The sequence below is a fragment of the Chlorocebus sabaeus genome, chromosome 20 (assembly GCF_047675955.1).
Source record: "Chlorocebus sabaeus isolate Y175 chromosome 20, mChlSab1.0.hap1, whole genome shotgun sequence".
Classification (NCBI taxonomy): Eukaryota; Metazoa; Chordata; class Mammalia; order Primates; family Cercopithecidae; genus Chlorocebus; species Chlorocebus sabaeus.
This window is the reverse complement of record NC_132923.1, coordinates 121,904,204-121,923,105: the sequence shown is the minus strand read 5'-3', so window position 1 is coordinate 121,923,105 and position 18,902 is coordinate 121,904,204. Positions and strand designations below refer to the sequence as shown.

The 18,902-nt window shown below is 42.4% G+C and overlaps 1 protein-coding gene across 10 annotated transcripts in view; it reads left to right on the top strand.

Moving 5' to 3' along the window:
• Positions 1-18,902, top strand: part of FHAD1 (forkhead associated phosphopeptide binding domain 1) — a 159,551-nt gene that overhangs the window by 20,290 nt on the left and 120,359 nt on the right. For all 10 annotated transcript variants that reach the window (XR_012089780.1, XR_012089778.1, XR_012089779.1 and 7 more), the window contains exon 3: positions 5,084-5,290. Coding sequence is in view for 4 of the 10 variants with exons in the window: in XM_037985011.2 (XP_037840939.2) it covers positions 5,084-5,290 (207 nt within the window). In the remaining 6 variants the exon portion in view is untranslated. The remainder of the gene's footprint in view (positions 1-5,083; positions 5,291-18,902) is intronic.

The following is an 18,902-nucleotide window of genomic DNA, read 5'->3' as shown; positions in this document are numbered from 1 at the left end:
AAGCCTCCTGTCTCGGCCCCGCAAAGTGCTGGCATTTCAGGCATGAGCCAACATGCCTGGCCTAGACTTTTTCTTTTTTTTTTTTTTAGCAGTTACAGGTTCATAGAAAGTTGAGCAGATAGTACAGATAGTTCCCATACATAACAACCCCTCCCCCACCACACTTACACATACACACACAATTTCCCCTATGATTAACATCTTCCTTACCATGATACATTTGTTGCAATTGATGAATCAATATTCATATGTTATTAACTCAAGCCCAGAGTTTACATTAGGATTCATTATTCACATTACAACATTCTATGGGTTTTGACATAGGCATAATGTCAGGTATTCACCAATACAGAATCATACAGAATAGTTGCACTGCCCTCAAGTTCCCCTGTACCCTACCTGCTCAACGCAGCCCCCCACCTTCCCATGAACCCTGGCGACCACAAATCTTTCTATAGTTTTATCTCTTTAAAAGTTTCATGTAGTTGAAATCATACAATATGTAGCCCTTTTAGATTAGCTTTGTTCACTGAGCAATATGCATTTAAAGTTCCTCTATCTTTTTGTGGCTTGAGAGCTCATTTCTTTTTATCATTGACTAATGTTTCATTGTATGTATGTACCAGTTTGTTTATCCATTTACCTTCTGAAGAACATTTTGGTTGCTTCCAGTTTTTGGCAATTATGAATAAAGATGCTATAAACATGTATCCAAAATAATGAGTCTTAAAACCCGACAATAAGAAAACAGCCCAAATTAAAGATGGACAAAAGATCTGAACAGCTACTTTGCCAAAGAAGATATACAGATGGCAAATAAGCATATGAAAAGATTTTAAACATCATATTTCACTTGGTAATTACAAATAAAAGAATATAGCTCCCCGTTTATTTTTTTCTTTAGCCTCTTGATGCAATGGATTGCATTAATTGATTTTCAAACGCCAAATCAGTTCTCAGATACCTGGAATAAATCCCACTTGGTTGTGGTGTATAATTATTTTTATACAGTATTGGATTATATTCGCTAATATTTTGTTGAAGACTTTGCGTCTATGTATATGAGAGATACTGGCTTGTAGTTTTTCTTCCTTGTAATGTCTTTATCTCGATTGGGTATTCGGGTGATATTGACCTCCCGAAATAAGTTAGGAAGTATTCCCCCTGCTTCTATTTTCTAGAAGAGATTGTAGGGAGCTGGTATCATTTCTTCCTTAAATGTTTGATAGAATTCACCAGGGCCTCATGCTTTCTGTTTTAGAAGGTTATTAACTATTGATTCAAATTCTTTAATAGATAGGGGCCCAGATCATCTATTCCTCTTTGTATAAGTTTGGGTAGGTTGTGTCTTTCAAGAAATTGGTTCATTTCATCTAAGTTATCAAATTTGTGGACAGAGAGCTATTTATAATATTCCTTTATATATCATTATGAATATATAAAACAATTAATATATAAATTATAAATATAAATTTTATATAATATATATTTGTAAAATAGATATTTTATATATTATAAATATATAAAATATAAAAATATAAATATATAACATATATTAATAAAATAAATATTTTATATATTATAAATATATAAATATTGATATGATATAAAATATGTTGTATAAATATTTATATAACATGTTTTATAGCATATAAATATGAACATAAAATATGTTTTCATAAATATTCTATTATATATATCCATGGGATCAGCTGCGATGGCCTCTCTTTCATGTCTGATATCCATAATTTGTGTCTTCTCTCTTTTTTTTCTTGGTTACCTACTAGAGGTTTGTCAGTTCTATTGATCTTTCCAAAGAACCAATTTTTGTTTTCTTTGATTCTCTCTATTGTCTTCAATTTCATTCATTTCTGATCTAATTTTTCTTTCAGTTCTTCTGTCTGTGTTAGGCTTTTATTGCTCTTCTTCCTCTAGTCTCCTAAGGTAGAAACATTGATTATTGATTTCAGATCTTTCTTCTTTTCTTATGTATGCGTTCAAGGCTATACATTTCCCTGTAAGCACTACTTTCACTGCTTCCCACAAATTTTAAGTTGTATTTTCATTTTCATTTAGTTAAGATAATTTTTAATTTCTCCTGAGAGTTCTTCCTTCACTGTGTGTTATTTAGAAGTATGTTGTTTGATCTCCAAATGTTTTGGGATTTTCCACCTATCTTTCTGTTACTGATTTCAAGTTCACTTCCACTGTGGTCTGAGAGCATACTCTACATGATTTCTATTCTTTTAAATTCCTTGAGGTGTGTTTTATGGCTCAGAATGTGGTATACTTAGTGAGTGTTCCATGTCAGCCCAAGAAGAACGTGCACCTTGTTGTTGTTGGGTTAAGTGTTCCGTAAATACCAATGAGATCTTGTCAATTGATGGTGTTGTTCAGTTTAACTATGTCTTTACTAATTTTCTGCCTGCTGGCTCTGCTAATTACTGACAGAGGATTGTGGAAGTTTCAGCTATCATACTGGGCTTATCTATTTTTCTTTGCAATTCTATCCATTTTTGCCTTGTGTATTTTGGCACTCTGTTGTTAGGTGCATACACATCAAGAATTGTTATGTCTTTTTGGAGAATTGCCCCTTTACCATTATTTATGGTTCTCTTGTTTTTTTTGTTTGTTTGTTTGTTTGTGTTTGTTTTTGTTTTTGAGGTTTGCTCATGTCACCCAGGCTGGAGTGTAACAGCTTTGTCTTGGCTCACTGCAACCTCCACCTACTGGTTCAAGCGATTCTCCTTCCGCAGCCTCCTAAGTAGCTGGGATTACAAGTATGTGCCACCACGCCCCGCTAATTTTTGTATTTTTAGTAGAGATGGGGTTTCACCATGTTGGCCAGGCTGGTCTCACACTCCTGACCTCAGGGGATCTGCCCGTCTGGGCCTCCCAAAGTGCTGGGATTACAGGCATGAGCCACCGCACCTGGCCTAATGCTTCTCTTTATCCCCAGTTTTTCTTGTTCTGAAATCTGCCTTGGCCGCAGTTAGTATGGCTACTTCAGCTTTCTTTTGTGTTTTCATATTTTGGGTGGTAAAGTGTTTGGCAAAAATCTGGAAAGTGGGTAACAGCACAGACATTTGAATCAGGCAAACCTGAGTACAAGCCAGGTGACTTGTCAATCTGGGTGACTTTGGGTAAATTCATTCTGTGCCTCAGTTTTCGTATCTACCAAATGGGAAACTATCTCTAGATTGTTGTGAAGATGAAATAGGACAATGTAATAAAACACTAAGCAATTTCCTGGCTTGTAATGTGTAAGTAATATGTTTTATTGTTACTCTAGTATACATATTAATATATTCTATTATTAATATAAGCTCTTGATTGTTATATGATGGAACTTTAGATGTCTAAGTGCAAGTACTTTTATATAAACACTGGACAGGGCACCCTGAGAAGATAAACTTAGAAAGTAATTGCGAAGTCTCAAGTGGCATGGATGTCTGGTTGACAGTGCCCTTAAAAGATGAAGACTTTGGCAAGGCATGGTGGCTCACACCTGTAATCCCAGCACTTTGCGAGGCCAAGGAGTGCGGATCACGAGGTCAGGAGTTTGAGACCAGCCTAGCCAATATGGTGAAACCCCGTCTCTACTACAAGTACAAAAATTAGCTGGGTGTGGTGGCACACGCCTGTAGTCCCAGCTACTTGGGAGGCTGAGGCGGAAGAATTCCTTGAACCCAGGAGGCGGAGGTTGCAGTGAGCTGAGATCGTGCCACTGCACTCCAGCCTGGGTGACAAAGTGAGACTCTGTCTCAAAAAAAAAAAAAAAGAAAGAAAGACGAAGACTTCAGTGTGCCCTGCAACTCACAGCCGGATCATTTCCCTTCATCCCTCCAGGGTCCTGGGGCCAGGGGAACATGCAGTCACCTGCTTTGTGCTGAGCTTTGCTCAGCCCCTTATGAAAGTAAAATTACAGAGGAGCTTCTGTCCCCTGCCGTCAGTTTGCTACACTAGCTGGGGCCCCTTTCCTTTGGGGAAACATGGTCTCACCAAGCCCCCCCCTTTTTTTTTGAGGTGGAGTCTTGCTCTGTCGCCCAGGCTGGAGTGCAGTGGTGTGATCTCGGCTCACTGCAAGCTCTGGTTCCTGGGTTCACGCCATTCTCCTGCCTCAGCCTCCCAAGTAGCTGGAACTACAGGCGCCCGCCACCAAGCCTGGCTAATTTTTTGTATTTTTTAGTAGAGACGGGATTTCACCATGTTGGCCAGGCTAGTCTCAAACTCCTGACCTCAAGTGATCCACTCACCTCGGCCTCCCAAAGTGCTGGGATTACAGGCGTGAGCCACCGCGCCCGACCCGAAGCCCCCTTTTGAAAAGCAGGTCATCTGTGGTTAGGCAAATCCTGAGTAGCTTTTAAGAAGCAATGGAAATAACTAATCACATGGGAAATGTTTATTGTACGTCAAGGTTTTTAAAAAAGGTAATTAAAAAACTATGTATGTAGGTGTGATTAATTTTGTTTTTTAAAAAATTAAAAGAACGTAAGTATAGAAAAAAACGTGGAAGGATGTGAACCTCAATGTTAACCATGACTGCTGCTGGTTGGGGTGGGAGTATAAGTAACGGTAATGGCTTCTTTAGTGCTTTTCTTTATTTCTTGTTTGGGCCATTTCTGCCTCCTGTCCTGGTACTGAGTGCCACCATAAGTACCCACGTGGAGTTAGGGAAATAAAAAATGGCCAATTCCTTGACCATTTCACTTTTAGTAAAATTTTAAAAATAATAATAAAAACAAACAAAAAGAAAAGAAAATGGTCAATTCCCTGGTCCCATGTTTGCCCAATAAGACTCTCCCAAGATCCCTTTGCCTTTGTGTTGCCTGATTTCCCCACCCAACAACTTAGGTACCTGTCCCCAGGTCTAGTGTCAGAGCACATATCCCAGCTCCTTCATGCACTAGCTGTGTGGCCTTGTGCAAGTCGCTTAACCTCTCTGATCCTCAGCATCCTCCTTTTAAAATGAGGATTGTCATGATGATCTGGCGGCAGCAACACAGGTAAAGCACTCAGCTCGAAACATTAGGGGTCGTGCCATTTTTGTTTTCACTTCTACGACTGTCCTTCTCCGTTGCAGTCTCCTGACATCGACAACCACCATGCACTCATCGAATATAACGAGGCGGAGTGCAGCTTTGTTCTCCAGGACTTCAATTCCCGCAACGGCACGTTTGTCAACGAGTGCCACATTCAGAACGTGGCTGTGAAGCTCATCCCTGGAGACATCCTGAGATTTGGGTCTGCAGGGCTGACCTATGAACTGGTCGTTGAAAACCCACCTCCGGTGAGTCTGGGCCACTGGGGGATAGAGGGGCCGTGTCACCTTCGTGCAGCCCGGCACTCAGATGCAGCCGCAGGGTGGCGCTCATCCGCAGCGGTGCCACTGTGATCCCAGGCTGCACACAGGCGGTAGCGACAGAGTCGACCCTGTGGAGTTCTGAGTCATTCTGGCGGGTCCCAGGAAGGAGAGAATCTTAGCACCCTCTTCTGGGCATTTCTTGGAGTTGCATCTTGGCTCACATAGAACCAGAGTTTTCCAAAAATGTGCAACTTCCTGAGAGGAGGCAGAAAGCAAGGTGCGTTTTTGAAAATGCAGAGATGGATTTCATTTTTAGGCAGATCAGCGCTCTGCTCCTTCCTAGCTCTGTGACCTGGGCCAGACTTCTTCATATGCCCAGGTCTCTGCCTTCGTAATGGCACATGGGATCGAGAGAATGTCTGTAGAGCCTGAAACTCAGTGTCCAAGTAGACGCTCAACCCGTGAGCACCTGAAAAGCCAAGTCTGTGAAGTCCGAGCCAGTGTTACCCTAAACATGTCTGATTATAAGAATTTGAGGGCCAGATGCGGTGGCTCACGCCTGTAATCCCAGCACTTTGGGAGGCCGAGGCAGGCGGATCACGAGGTCAGGAGATCGAGACCATCCTGGTGAACACGGTGAAACCCCGTCTCTACTAAAAATACAAAAAAATTAGCCGGGCGTGGTGGCGGCGCCTGTAGTCCCAGCTTCTCGGGAGGCTGAGGCAGGAGAATGGCGTGAACCCGGAAGGCGACAGAGCTTACAGTGAGCGGAGATTGCGTCACTGCACTCCAGTCTGGGAGACAGAGTGAGACTCCGTCTCAAAAAAAAAAAGGAATTTGAGGGGGACTGTTCAGTAAAATTACAGGTTCCCGGGGCCCCTCCATGGGAAATTCTAATTTTGTGACTTGCCAGTGGGGGAGGAGGAGGACGCACAATATCTGTATTTCTTTTTTTTCATACAGAGATATTTATTGAAGTATTATTTGTAGTGGCATAACATTTTAAACCTAAATGCCCATCAAAAGGGGCATTGTTTAATAAAATATAAGGGATTCATTCTTATGTGGATAACTATGCTGCTTTTTTTTTTTAAATGCAGCTTTATTGAGGTATAGTTGACATACAATAAAACTGTGCATGTCCAAAGCACATCATTTGCTAGGTTTGGGCACGTGGATATACCTGTGAAGCCATCACCACAACCAAGGCAGTGAGTGCGCTCCTCACACTACAGGGTTCCTCATGAACTTAGCATTTGTTTGATTCTTTGTTTTCAACAGCTTTATAGAAGTATAATTTATGCAGCATAAACCCCACCCATTTTAAGCATACAGTTCAACACATTTTAGTGTATTTACAGAGGGGTGCAGCCATCACCACAAGCCACTTTCAGAACATTGCCATCACCACGTCCTAGAAAGAAACCTGTGAGATACTTGACGTTTTGTGTTGGTTTGTGCAATTTTAAAAAATTTATTATTATACTTTAAGTTCTAGGGTACATGTACACAACGTGCAGGTTTGTTACATATGGATACATGTGCCATGTTGGTTTGCTGCACCCGTTAACTCATCATTTACATTAGGTATATCTCCTAATGCTGTCCTTACCCCTACCCCTACCCCACAACAGGCCCTGGTGTCCAAGTCCACCCTGTGTCCAAGTGTTCTCATTGTTCAATTTCCACCGATGAGTGAGAACATGTGGTGTGTGGTTTTCTGTCCTTGTGATAGTTTGCTCAGAATGATGGTTTCCAGCTTCATTCATGTCCCTACAAAGGACATGAACTCATCCTTTTTTATGGCTGCATAGTATTTCATGGTGTATATGTGCCACATTTTCTTAATCCAGTCTATCATTGATGGACATTTGGCTTGGTTCCAAGTCTTTGCTATTGTGAATAGTGCCACAATAAACATACATGTGCATGTGTCTTTATAGTGGCATGATTTATAATCCTTTGGGTATATACCCAGTAATGGGATGGCTGGGTCAAATGGTATTTCTAGTTCTAGATCCTTGAGGAATCACCACACTGTCTTCCACAATGGTCGAACTAGTTTACAGTCCCGCCAACAGTGTAAAAGCATTCCTATTTCTCCACATCCTCTCCAGCACCTGTTGTCTCCTGACTTTTTAATGATCACCATTCTAACTGGTGTGAGATGGTATCTCATTGTGGTTTTGATTTGCATTTCTCTGATGGCCAGTGATGATGAGCATTTTTTCATGTGTCTGTTGGTTGCATAAATGTCTTCTTTTGAGAAGTGTCTGTTCATATCCTTTGCCCACTTTTTGATGGGGTTGTTTGATTTTTTCTTGTAAATTTGTTTAAGTTCTTTGTAGATTCTGGATATTAGCCCTTTGTCAGATGGGTAGATGGTAAAAATTTTCTCCCATTCTGTAGGTTGCCTATTCACTCTGATGGTAGTTTCTTTTGCTGTGCAGAAGCTCTTTAGTTTAATTAGATCTCATTTGTCAATTTTGGCGTTTGTTGCCATTGCTTTTGGTGTTTCAGTCATGAAGACCTTGGCCATGCCTATGGCCTGAATGGTATTGTCTAGGTTTTCTTCTAGGGTTTTTATGGTTTTAGGTCTAACATTTAAGTCTTTCATCCATCTTGAATTACTTTTTGTATAAGGTGTAAGGAAGGGATCCAGTTTCAGCTTTCTACATATGGCTAGCCAGTTTTCCCAGCACCATTTATTAAACAGGGAATCCTTTCCCCATTTCTTGTCTTTATCAGGCTTGTCAAAGATCAGATGGTTGTAGATGTGTGGTATTATTTCCGGGGGCTCTATTTTGTTCCATTGGTCTATATCTCTGTTTTGGTACCAGTACCATGCTGTTTTTGTTACTGTAGCCTTGTAGTGTAGTTTGAAGTCAGGTAGTGTGATGCCTCCAGCTTTGTTCTTTTGGCTTACGATTGTCTTGGCAATGCGGGCTCTTTTTTGATATCATGTGAACTTTAGTTTTTTCCAATTCTGTGAAGAAAGTCATTGGTAGCCTGATGGGGATGGCATTGAATCTATAAATTACCTTGGGCAGTACGGACATTTTCACAATATTGATTCTTCCTATCCATGAACATGGAATGTTCTTCCATTTGTTTGTGTCCTCTTTTATTTTGTTGAGCAGTGGTTTGTAGTTCTCCTTGAAGAGGTCCTTCACATCCCTTGTAAGTTGGATTCTTGGGTATTTTATTCTCTCTGAAGCAATTGTGAATGGGAGTTCACTCATGATTTGGCTCTCTGTTTGTCTGTTATTGGTGTATAGGAATGCTTGTGATTTTTGCACATTGATTTTGTATCCTGAGACTTTGCTGAAGTTGTTTATCAGCTTAAGGAGATTTTGGGCTAAGACGATGGGGTTTTCTAAATATACAATCATATCATCTGCAAACAGGGACAATTTGACTTCCTCTTTTCGTAACTGAATACCCTTTATTTCTTTCTCTTGCCTGATTGCCCTGGCCCGAACTTCCAACACTATGTTGAATAGGAGTGGTGAGAGAGGGCATCCCTGTCTTGTGCCAGTTTTCAAAGGGAATGCTTCCAGTTTTTGCCCATTCAGTATGATATTGGCTGTGGGTTTGTCATAAATAGCTCTTATTATTTTGAGATACATCCCATCAATACCTAGTTTATTGAGAGTTTTTAGCATGAAGGGCTGTTGAATTTTTTTGAAGGCCTTTTCTGCATCTATTGAGATCATCATGTGGTTTTTGTCTTTGGTTCTGTTTATATGATGGATTATGTTTATTGATTTGCATATGTTGAACCAGCCTTGCATCCCAGGGATGAAGCCAACTTGATCGTGGTGGATAAGCTTTTTGATGTGCTGCTGGATTCAGTTTGCCAGTATTTTATTGAGGATTTTTGCATCGATGTTCACCAGGGATATTGGTCTAAAATTCTCTTTTTTTGTTGTGTCTCTGCCAGGCTTTGGTATCAGCATGATGTTGGCCTCATAAAATGAATTAGGGAGGATTCCTTCCTTTTCTATTGATTGGAATAGTTTCAGAAGGAATGGTACCAGCTCCTCTTTGTGCCTCTGGTAGAATTCGGCTATGAATCCGTCTGGTCCTGGACTTTTTTTGATTGGTAGGCTATTAATTATTGCCTCAATTTCAGAGCCTGTTATTGGTCTATTCAGGGATTCAACTTCTTCCTGGTTTAGTCTTGGGAGGGTGTATGTGTCCAGGAATTTATCAGTTTCTTCTCGATTTTCTAGTTTATTTGCGTAGAGGTGTTTATAGTATTCTCTGATGTCAGTTTGTATTTCTGTGGGATCAGTGGTGATATCCCTTTTGTCATATTTTATTGCATCTATTTGATTCTTCTCTCTTTTCTTCTTTATTAGTCTTGCTAGCGGTCTATTAATTTTGTTGATCTTTTCAAAAAAAAACCAGCTCCTGGACTCATTGATTTTTGAAGGGTTTTTTGTGTCTCTGTCTCCTTCAATTCTGCTCTGATATTAGTTATTTCTTGCCTTTTGCTAGCTTTTGAATGTGTTTGCTCTTGCTTCTCTAGTTCTTTTAATTGTGATGTTAGGGTGTCAATTTTAGATCTTTCCTGCTTTCTCTTGTGGGCATTTAGTGCTATAAATTTCCCTCTACACACTGCTTTAAGTGTGTCCCAGAGATTCTGGTATGTTGGGTCTTTGTTCTCATTGGTTTCAAAGAACATCTTTATTTCTGCCGTCATTTTATTATGTACCCAGTAGTCATTCAGGAGCAGGTTGTTCAGTTTCCATGTAGCTGAGCGGTTTTGAGTGAGTTTCTTAATCCTGAGTTCTAGTTTGATTGCGCTGTGGTCTGAGAGACAGTTTGTTATAATTTCTGTTCTTTTACATTTGCTAAGGAGTGCTTTACTTCCAACTATGTGGTTAATAAGTGTGATGTGGTGCTGAGAAGAATGTATATTCTGTTGATTTGGGGTGGAGAGTTCTATAGATGTCTATTAGGTCTGCTTGGTCCAGAGCTGGGTTCAATTCCTGGATATCCTTATAAACTTTCTGTCTTGTTGATCTGTCTAATGTTGACAGTGGGGTGTTAAAGTCTCTATTATTGTGTGGGAGTCTAAGTCTCTTCATAGGTCTCTCAGGACTTTCTTTATGAATCTGGGTACTCCTGTATTGGGTGCATATATATTTAGGATAGTTAACTCTTCTTGTTGAATTAATCCCTTTACCATTACGTAATGGCCTTCTTTGTCTCTTTTGATCTTTGTTGGTTTAAAGTCTGTTTCATCAGAGACTAGGATTGCAACCCTTGCTTTTTTTTGTTTTCCATTTGCTTAGTAGATCTTCCTCCATCCCTTTATTTTGAGCCCGTGTGTGTCTCTGCATGTGAAATGGGTCTCCTGAATACAGCACGCTGATGGGTCTTGACTCTTTATTCAATTTGCCAGTCTGTGTCTTTTAATTGGGGCATTTAGCCCATTTACATTTAAGGTTAATATTGTTATGAGTGAATTTGATCCTGTCATTATGATGTTAGCTTGTTATTTTGCTCGTTAGTTGATGCAGTTTCTTCATAGCATTGATGGTCTTTACAATTTGGCATGTTTTTGCAGTGGCTGGTACTGGTTGTTCCTTTCCATGTTTAGTGCTTCCTTCAGGAGCTCTTGTAAGGCAGGCCTGGTGGTGACAAAATCTCTCAGCATTTGTTCATCTGTAAAGGATTTTATTTCTCCTTCATTTATGAAGTTTAGTTTGGCTGGATATGACATTCTGGGTTGAAAATTCTTTTCTTAAAGAATGTTGAATATTGGCCTCCACTCTATTCTAGCTTGTAGAGTTTCTGCGGAGAGATCTGCTGTTAGTCTGATGGCCTTGCCTTTGTGGGTAACCCGACCTTTCTCTCTGGTTGCCCTTAACATTTTTTTCCTTCATTTCAACTTTGGTGAATCTGACAATTATGTGTCTTGGAGTTGCTCTTCTCGAGGAGTATCTTTGTGGCGTTCTCTGTATTTCCTGAATGTGAATGTTGGCCTGCCTCGCTAGGCTGGGGAAGTTCTACTGGATAATATCCTGAAGAGTGTTTTCCAACTTGGTTTCATTCTCCCCTTCACTTTCAGGTACACCAATCAGATGTAGATTTGTTCTTTTCACATAGTCCCATATTTCTTGGAGGCTTTGTTTGTTTCTTTTTATTCTTTTTTCTCTAAACTTCTCTTCTCACTTCATTTCATTCATTTGATCTTCAATCACTGATTCCCTTTCTTCCACTTGATCAAATTGGCTACTGAAGCTTGTGCATGCGTCACGTAGTTCTTGTGCCATGGTTTTCAGCTCCATCAGGTAATTTAAGGACTTCTCTGCACTGTTTATGTTTATTCTAGTTAGTCATTCGTCTAATCTTTTTTCAAGGTTTTTAGCTTCTTTGCAATGGTTTCGAACATCCTCCTTTAGCTCGGAGAAGTTTGTTATTACCGATGATCCTCTGATGGTCTGAAGCCTTCTTCTCTCAACTTGTCAAAGTCATTCTCCATCCAGCTTTGTTCCATTGCTGGCGAGGAGCTGTGTTCCTTTGAAGGAGAAGAGGTGCTCTGATTTTTAGAATTTTCAGCTTTTCTGCTGTGGTTTTTCCCTATCTTTGTGGTTTTATCTACCTTTGGTCTTTGATGATGGTGACATACAGATGGGTTATTGGTGTGGATGTCGTTTCTGTGTGTTAGTTTTCCTTCTAACAGTTGGGACCCTCAGCTGCAGATCTGTTGGAGTTTGCTGGAGGTCCACTCCAGACCCTGTTTGCCTGGGTATCACCAGCGGAGGCTGCAGAACAGCAAATATTGCATAACAGCAAATGTTGCTGCCTGATCCTTCCTCTGGAAGCTTTGTCTCAGAGGGACACCCAGCTGTATGAAGTATCAGTCGGCCCTTACTGGGAGGTGTCTCCCAGTTAGGCTACTCGGGGGTCAGGGACCCACTTGAGGAGGCAGTCTGTCTATTTTCAGATCTCAAACTCCATGCTGGGAGAAGCACTACTCTCTTCAAAGCTGTCAGACAGGGACGTTTTATGTCTGCAAAAGTTTCTGCTGTCTTTTGTTCAGCTATGCCCTGCCCCCAGAGGTAGAGTCTACAGAGGCAGGCAGGCCTCCTTGAGCTGTGGTGGGCTCCATCCAGTTTGAGCTTCCCAGCCACTTTGTTTACCTACCCAAGCCTCAGCAATGGCAGACGCCCCTCCCCCAGCCTTGCTGCCACCTTGCAGTTCGATCTCAGACTGCTGTGCTAGCAGTGAGCGAGGCTCCATGGGCGTGGGACCCTCTGAGCCAGGCACGGGATATAATCTCCTGGTGTGCCATTTGCTAAGGCTGTTGGAAAAGCATAGTATTAGGGTGGAAGTGTCCCAATTTTCCAGGTACTGTCTGTCACGGCTTCCCTTTGCTAGGAAAGGGAATTCCCTGACCCCTTGCACTTCCCGGGTGAGGCGTTGCCCCGCCCTGCTCCGTGGGCTGCACCCACTGTCTGACAAGCCCCAGTAAGATGAACCCAGTACCTCAGTTGGAAATGCAGAAATCACCCGTCTTCTGCATCGCTCACGCTGGGAGCTGCAGACTGGAGCTGTTCCTATTTGGCCATCTTGGAACCTCCCCACAATTTTCAAAGGCATGCTAATTCAGTGCAACTTTTTATATTTGAAATTGTGGTAAAATACACATAACATGAAATTCACCATATTCACCGTTTCTAAGGTACAGTTCAGTGTTGAGTGCATTGACATTGTGGTACTCCTGCCACACCCTCAATCCACAGAACTCTTTTCATTTTGCAAAACTGAAACTCTGTCCCTATGAAACAACAGCACCCTGTCTCCCTGTTGCCCCCTCATCCCAGTCTCTAACGACCATCATTCTACTTCCTGTCTCTGTGCATCTGACTATTCTGGGTACCTTGTATAAGTGAAATAATACAATATTTGTCCTTTCATGTCTGGCTTGGTTTCACTTAGCACCAAGTCCTCAAGGTTCATCCACATTGTAGCATGCATCATACTGTCCTTCCTTTTGAAAGCTGAAGAACGCTCCCTTGTATGACAGACCACATTTTGCTTGTCCGTTCTTCCATGGGTAGACACGTGGGCTCCTTCCACCGTTTGCCTATTGCAAATGATGCAGCTGTGAGCCTAAGTGTACAAATGTGGGGAGGGGTATTTTGTTTTAATCATATAAGTGTATCACCCAGTGGTAAAGATGTCCAACCCTGACTATTGAAGGAGCAAGAGAATGTATTATAAAAGATTCTGTTTTGGCTAGGCGCAGCGGCTCCCACCTGTAATCCCAGCACTTTGGGAGGCGGAGCTGGGCAGATTGCCTGAGCTCAGGAGTTTGTGACCAGCCTGGGCACCACGGTGAAATCCCGTCTCTGCTAAAATACAAAAAAAAAATTAGCCGGGCATGGCGGCATGCGCCTGTATAGTCCCAGCTACTCTGGAGGCTGAGGCAGGAGAATTGCTTAAACCTGGGAGGTAGAGGTTGCTCTGAGCTGAGATCACGCCACTGCACTCCAGCCTGGGTGACAGAGCGAGACTCCGCCTCAAAAAAAAAAAATTCTGTTTTTTATAATAGTTTCTATTTTGTTAATGAATGAGATCGGTAGAGTTATTATAATGGAATGATGAGGAGGAGCAGGAGGGACACTGTGCTAAGGCAGTTACCTGCTTTCCCTAATTTAATGCAACAGCCTATGGATTGGGCTCTCTCATGATCCCCATTTTATAAAGGAACCTGAAACTCAGAGAGGTTAAGTAATTTGCCCAGGATCACACAGCTAGTTGCTGTGAATTAAACTGTTACCACTTGCAGGTACAATTGGGAGAAAACCATTGAGTCAGCTGCTAGCTACAGCAGTGTCATCAACTGGTTTTCAAAGACAACAAAGCACACTTTTACAGTCACTTGGCTGTACATGAATTTTTTAAATTCTTATTTCTACATGCAGTTGCCTCTTGCTTTATTAGCTAAGGGACTGTTGGCAGCCGGACAGATGCCCCCTGGCCCATGCCCACGGCACCTCACAGCAGCCTGAGCCTTCCAGGGGACAGCCCGAGCCTCTGTCCCTGCCAGGTTTTCCTCAGAAGAACCCTCCCACCTCCACCCCTATCCTCACAAAACTGCTCTCAGCTCCCTTTCAGAGCATTCTTAGATCGAGAGACATTCATGCAGGCTTCCTCTGAGCTCTTAGTGACAAAGGGTCCTTTGCAGGCCTGAGTGACGGCAGCCATGTGGACTGAGTTACTCCTTCGGATGGCTTCCCTTTCCATTTGCCCGATGACCTCGACCTGTGAGCTATAAAAAAGAAAAAAGGAGATAGTGAAGAGCATCTGTCATCAAATCTCATCTCATTTTGGGGTCCAGTTTTTCTAAGAAGTGTGTAGCTGTCTTGATTCCAGCATGCTCTTGTCTCTTATTGATTCTCTGAGTCCCTGGAGTGGGCGCTATGTCTTCCCCGCGGTAGAGTTTTCAAGGACTGTTTCCTTTGGAAGAGGATTGTCCTAATATTGTAAGGCTTAGCTGTTCTTTTCCCAAGAAAGAGTTCCCAAACAGAAAAATTTATTTCTGGCTTTGTGGTGACCATAACCAATAGAGAGGGATGTGACAGCCATTTCAATAGGGAATGGGAGGTGGAGGCAGAAGTTAGAGACCCAAATGTGTTTGTAGACATCACAGTGGCTAGCGTGGGTGCCCTGAAGTTCGGGTGAGTCTGCCCCGCACAGTTCTGCCCTGCTCTTGACCAGCTGTGGGATCATGCACAAGTTGCTTCACCTCTCAGAGCCTCAGTTCCGATTTCTGTAAAATTGGAATCCTAATAGTTCCTCCTATGTGAGGTTACTGTAGTATTAAACAGGTCGTTGTTTGTAAATTGCTTAGCCCAACATCTGGTGCCTGTGATAGCAGGAAGATAAGAGGAGCACGCTAGCAACCACCTGCCTCCACTGTGAGCCTTCCCATGGACAGAAAACCTCCCAAGACCTCCCAACTACCAGGTGGATGCCTTTGCAAATAACTTACCCATGGGTGACATACAAGGTAGAAAAACAAAGAAACTCTTGGTTGACAAAGTACATTGGCACCCACGATATGCTCAAGAGTACACATTATATATCATAGCTCTTTTGCCAAAGTATAGCCTAGGGGCCAGGCAGGGTAGCTCATGCCTGTAATCCCAGCACTTTGGGAGGCCAAGGCAGAAGTATCACTTGAGGCCAGGAGTTCGAGACCAGCCTGGCCAACATAGTGAAACCCCATGTCTACCAAAAACACAAAAAATTAGCCAGGTGTGGTGGCGCATACCTATAGTCCCAGCTACTTAGGAGGTTGAGGGACAAGAATTGCTTGAACCTGGGAGGCAGAGGTTGCAATGAGCGAAGATCATGCCACTGCCCTCCAGTCTGGGCAACAGAGTGAAACTCTGTCTCAAAAAATATATATATAGCCTAGGGCCACCACGTTGCACAGCTCCAGTCACCATTCACAGTAGAGTCCATGAAGATGGCACCCCCTGGAGTTGTGTGAGGTATAACCTACAGGGCCATTGGTGATGCCCTGAAGCAACTGTTGAGTTAGTAACACGGAGTCTCTGCCTAAGTGTCAGGCGTGTGACATCCAAGTCACAAAGTCAGATGTGCTTGCCACATTGTGCCTGCCATTATGATGTTTGCTTGTTGGTTTCTCAGGCGTGTGACATCCAAGTCACAAAGTCAGATGTGCTTGCCACGTTGTGCCTGCCATTATGATGTTTTCTGTTGGTTTCTTTAGTGCTTTATAATTTCCAAAAAAAGGAGCTGTGAGTGAAGGTTGTCCTATGAACAGTGGTGCCGTTCTTATAAAGCAGCTTGGTAAGGAAACCTACATTGGCCTGTTCTGCCCTGTTCCCATTTGCAGCCAGAGCTTCCCACGTGACTTCTGGATGCAGTCCTTTGTCCCTCTTGCAACCTCATGACATCCTGGCCAACCTAAAGATTGCCCATATGCCTGGCTACTCACTGCCTGAAAGGGGAAGCACTTTGGGAGTGCAGTGAAGAACACAAAGGCTTTGCAGTACGATAGACTGAAGTTCAAACTCCAATGGCAATATAGCCTTTCTGAGCCTCAGTTTCCAACTTTTGCCAGTCAGGAACACATTAACCACAGGCTCCCTTTCCCCCTTCAGAATTTGCATACTGGTCTTTGGGACCATCCCATCATTGTATAAACTGAAGCCCAAAGAGGTTCTGCAGTGTTTCCAAGATTGCATAATCTGTTATGGCCAGAACCAGGATTAAGTCTCCTGAGGCCTGGTCTGGGAGTCCTTCCCAACAGCTCAGAGGACCTCGGTAACCTGAGAGCTCAGGCAAGTTCCTCACTGCAATCCTGCCAGCCTGCCACTTCACATGCTCATGGGGGACAATATATCATGTAGGTAGAAATGAAAGCCACCGATGATAGAAGAAAATGCAGTTTCAGATAGGGCCTTCCTCATTCACCTCCACCATCTTTTCACTAGGGATGTTGCTGAAGTTCCTGGACAAACTCCATTCCCCCCTTTCAGTTTCTTTTTTGATGGTGATGATAATGTCTGGTGGCTAATGTTTAATGAGCATTTTATATATACCAGGAAGTGTTCTAAGTACTTAATATATATGATCTCATTCAGTTCTCACAAAGTAAGAAGTATCTGTTGTCATCTCCATTTTACAGGTGAGGCACAAAAAGTGACACATTTTTCGGGGTTACAGATGGTAGGAGGCAGAGGAGGTAGCTGAACCAATTCTGCTTAATTCTAAATCCCATGTGGGCAGACTACATCCCATGGGCCAAATTGAGACCATCTCCTGTTTTTATAAATAAAGTTTTATTGTAACACCTCCATGCCCATTCATTTTGGTGTTGCCAGTGTTTGCTTTTCTGTTCCAATGGCAGAGTTGAGTAGACAGAGATCATATGGCACACAAAGCCAAAAATATTTACTGTCTGGCTCTCTAAGCAAAAGTTTACCAACCTCTGCTCATAACACTATGCTATACTGCCTCTTTCATTTACCCAGTGTCTGAAAGAAAGGCTAAAAAGGAAGATAAGACATTCTGGGGATAGGAGAAAGAACGAATGCCCCCACTCTCTGCTAGGAACTGCGCTGGTTAATAGTTTACTTAGTTAACTGAGGAACAGGAAAAAGGGAAAATAGGCTTTAAACAGTCTTCATTACTACTTTTTTTTTTTTTTTTTTGAGACAGAGTCTTACTCTGTTGCTTAGGCTGGAATGCAGTAGCACAGTCTCGGTTCACAGCAACCTCTGCCTCCAGGGTTCAAACAATTCTTGTGCCTCAGCCTCTCAAGTAGCTGGGATTACAGGCACCCACTACGATGCCTGGTTAATTTTTGTATTTTTAGTAGAGAAGGAGTTTCTCTATGTTGGCCAGTCTGGTCTTGAACTCCTGACCTCAGGTGATCTGCCCACCTCGGCTTCCCAAAGTACTGGGATTACTGGCCTTCATTACCTCTTTAAAACAGAACTTGGAGATATGTGGTTCTAAATATACACATACATGTATATGCATTTCCATATATAGTAATAATATATTGACACATCTGATAAATATGCTTAACATTAATATATAATATACACAACAGATGAATGTTTATAACTTTTACATATTTCTTCAACTAGAAGTTATCTTTTAAAACTTCGGAATGTTTTCCCTGGTATAACTTTTGAAACAGAAATTTGAGGTTTATAGTCCAGAAGCTGCTGTAGCTAGAGAACTGTTTATTTGTTCCAAATTTCTCCACCTAATGTTTCACTACCTGTGGTTGGTTCCTTGGTCTTGAACCACTTCTTCTCTGGGGCCACTGCTTTACTCTTACAAGTTTAAAGGTAAATTTGGTGCATGATTATAGCCTGGTGGGTTTTACTCAAACAAGTCAGAACCCGCATTAACACCTTTCATTCTGAGTACACAGTGATATTTGTGCTCGAGTGTCAGTAAGCATATTGTCCAGAAAATTGTACTGTTTGCAAGTGTCAGAAACCCAACTCAGACTAGCCTAAGCAAAAGAAGAAGTAGTTGAAGTTATTTTGCTTGTAACTGAAAAGGCCAGAAGCCCCAGCTTCAGGCCTGGCTAGATCCAGATGCTCAAGGGATGCTCAGGAATCTGTCTCTTGGGGTTACCTTTCTTGGCTTTGGAGCCCCCCTCCCTCTGTCTCTATAACGGGGAGTTTCTTCCTTCTGTCTTTTTCCTTCTTTCTTGCCTGTTAAACTCTCCGATCCTTAAAACTAAAAAAAAAAAAAAAAAAAAAGGAATCTGTCTGTTTCATCTTTGTGAGCTTCACAGTCTCAAGCAGATTGGTGCCCCACCTGTAATGACGTGGCCGCTGGCAACCCCAGCACCTTCCAAACTCAGCAGCTCTAGGAAAAGAGCAAGCTTCTTCATTGGCTTGGCTTGGATCACATGACTACCCCAAACCAATCACTGAGGCGAGAGACATGGACTGCTCTGACTGGTCAGGCCTGGGACATACTCCCTCCCCTGGAGTGCAGGGGATGAGCCCCGCCAGAATTAATAGACTGAGAATTGTGTGAGGGAGGGGTGTCTCCCCTACACCCATGCAGGAGA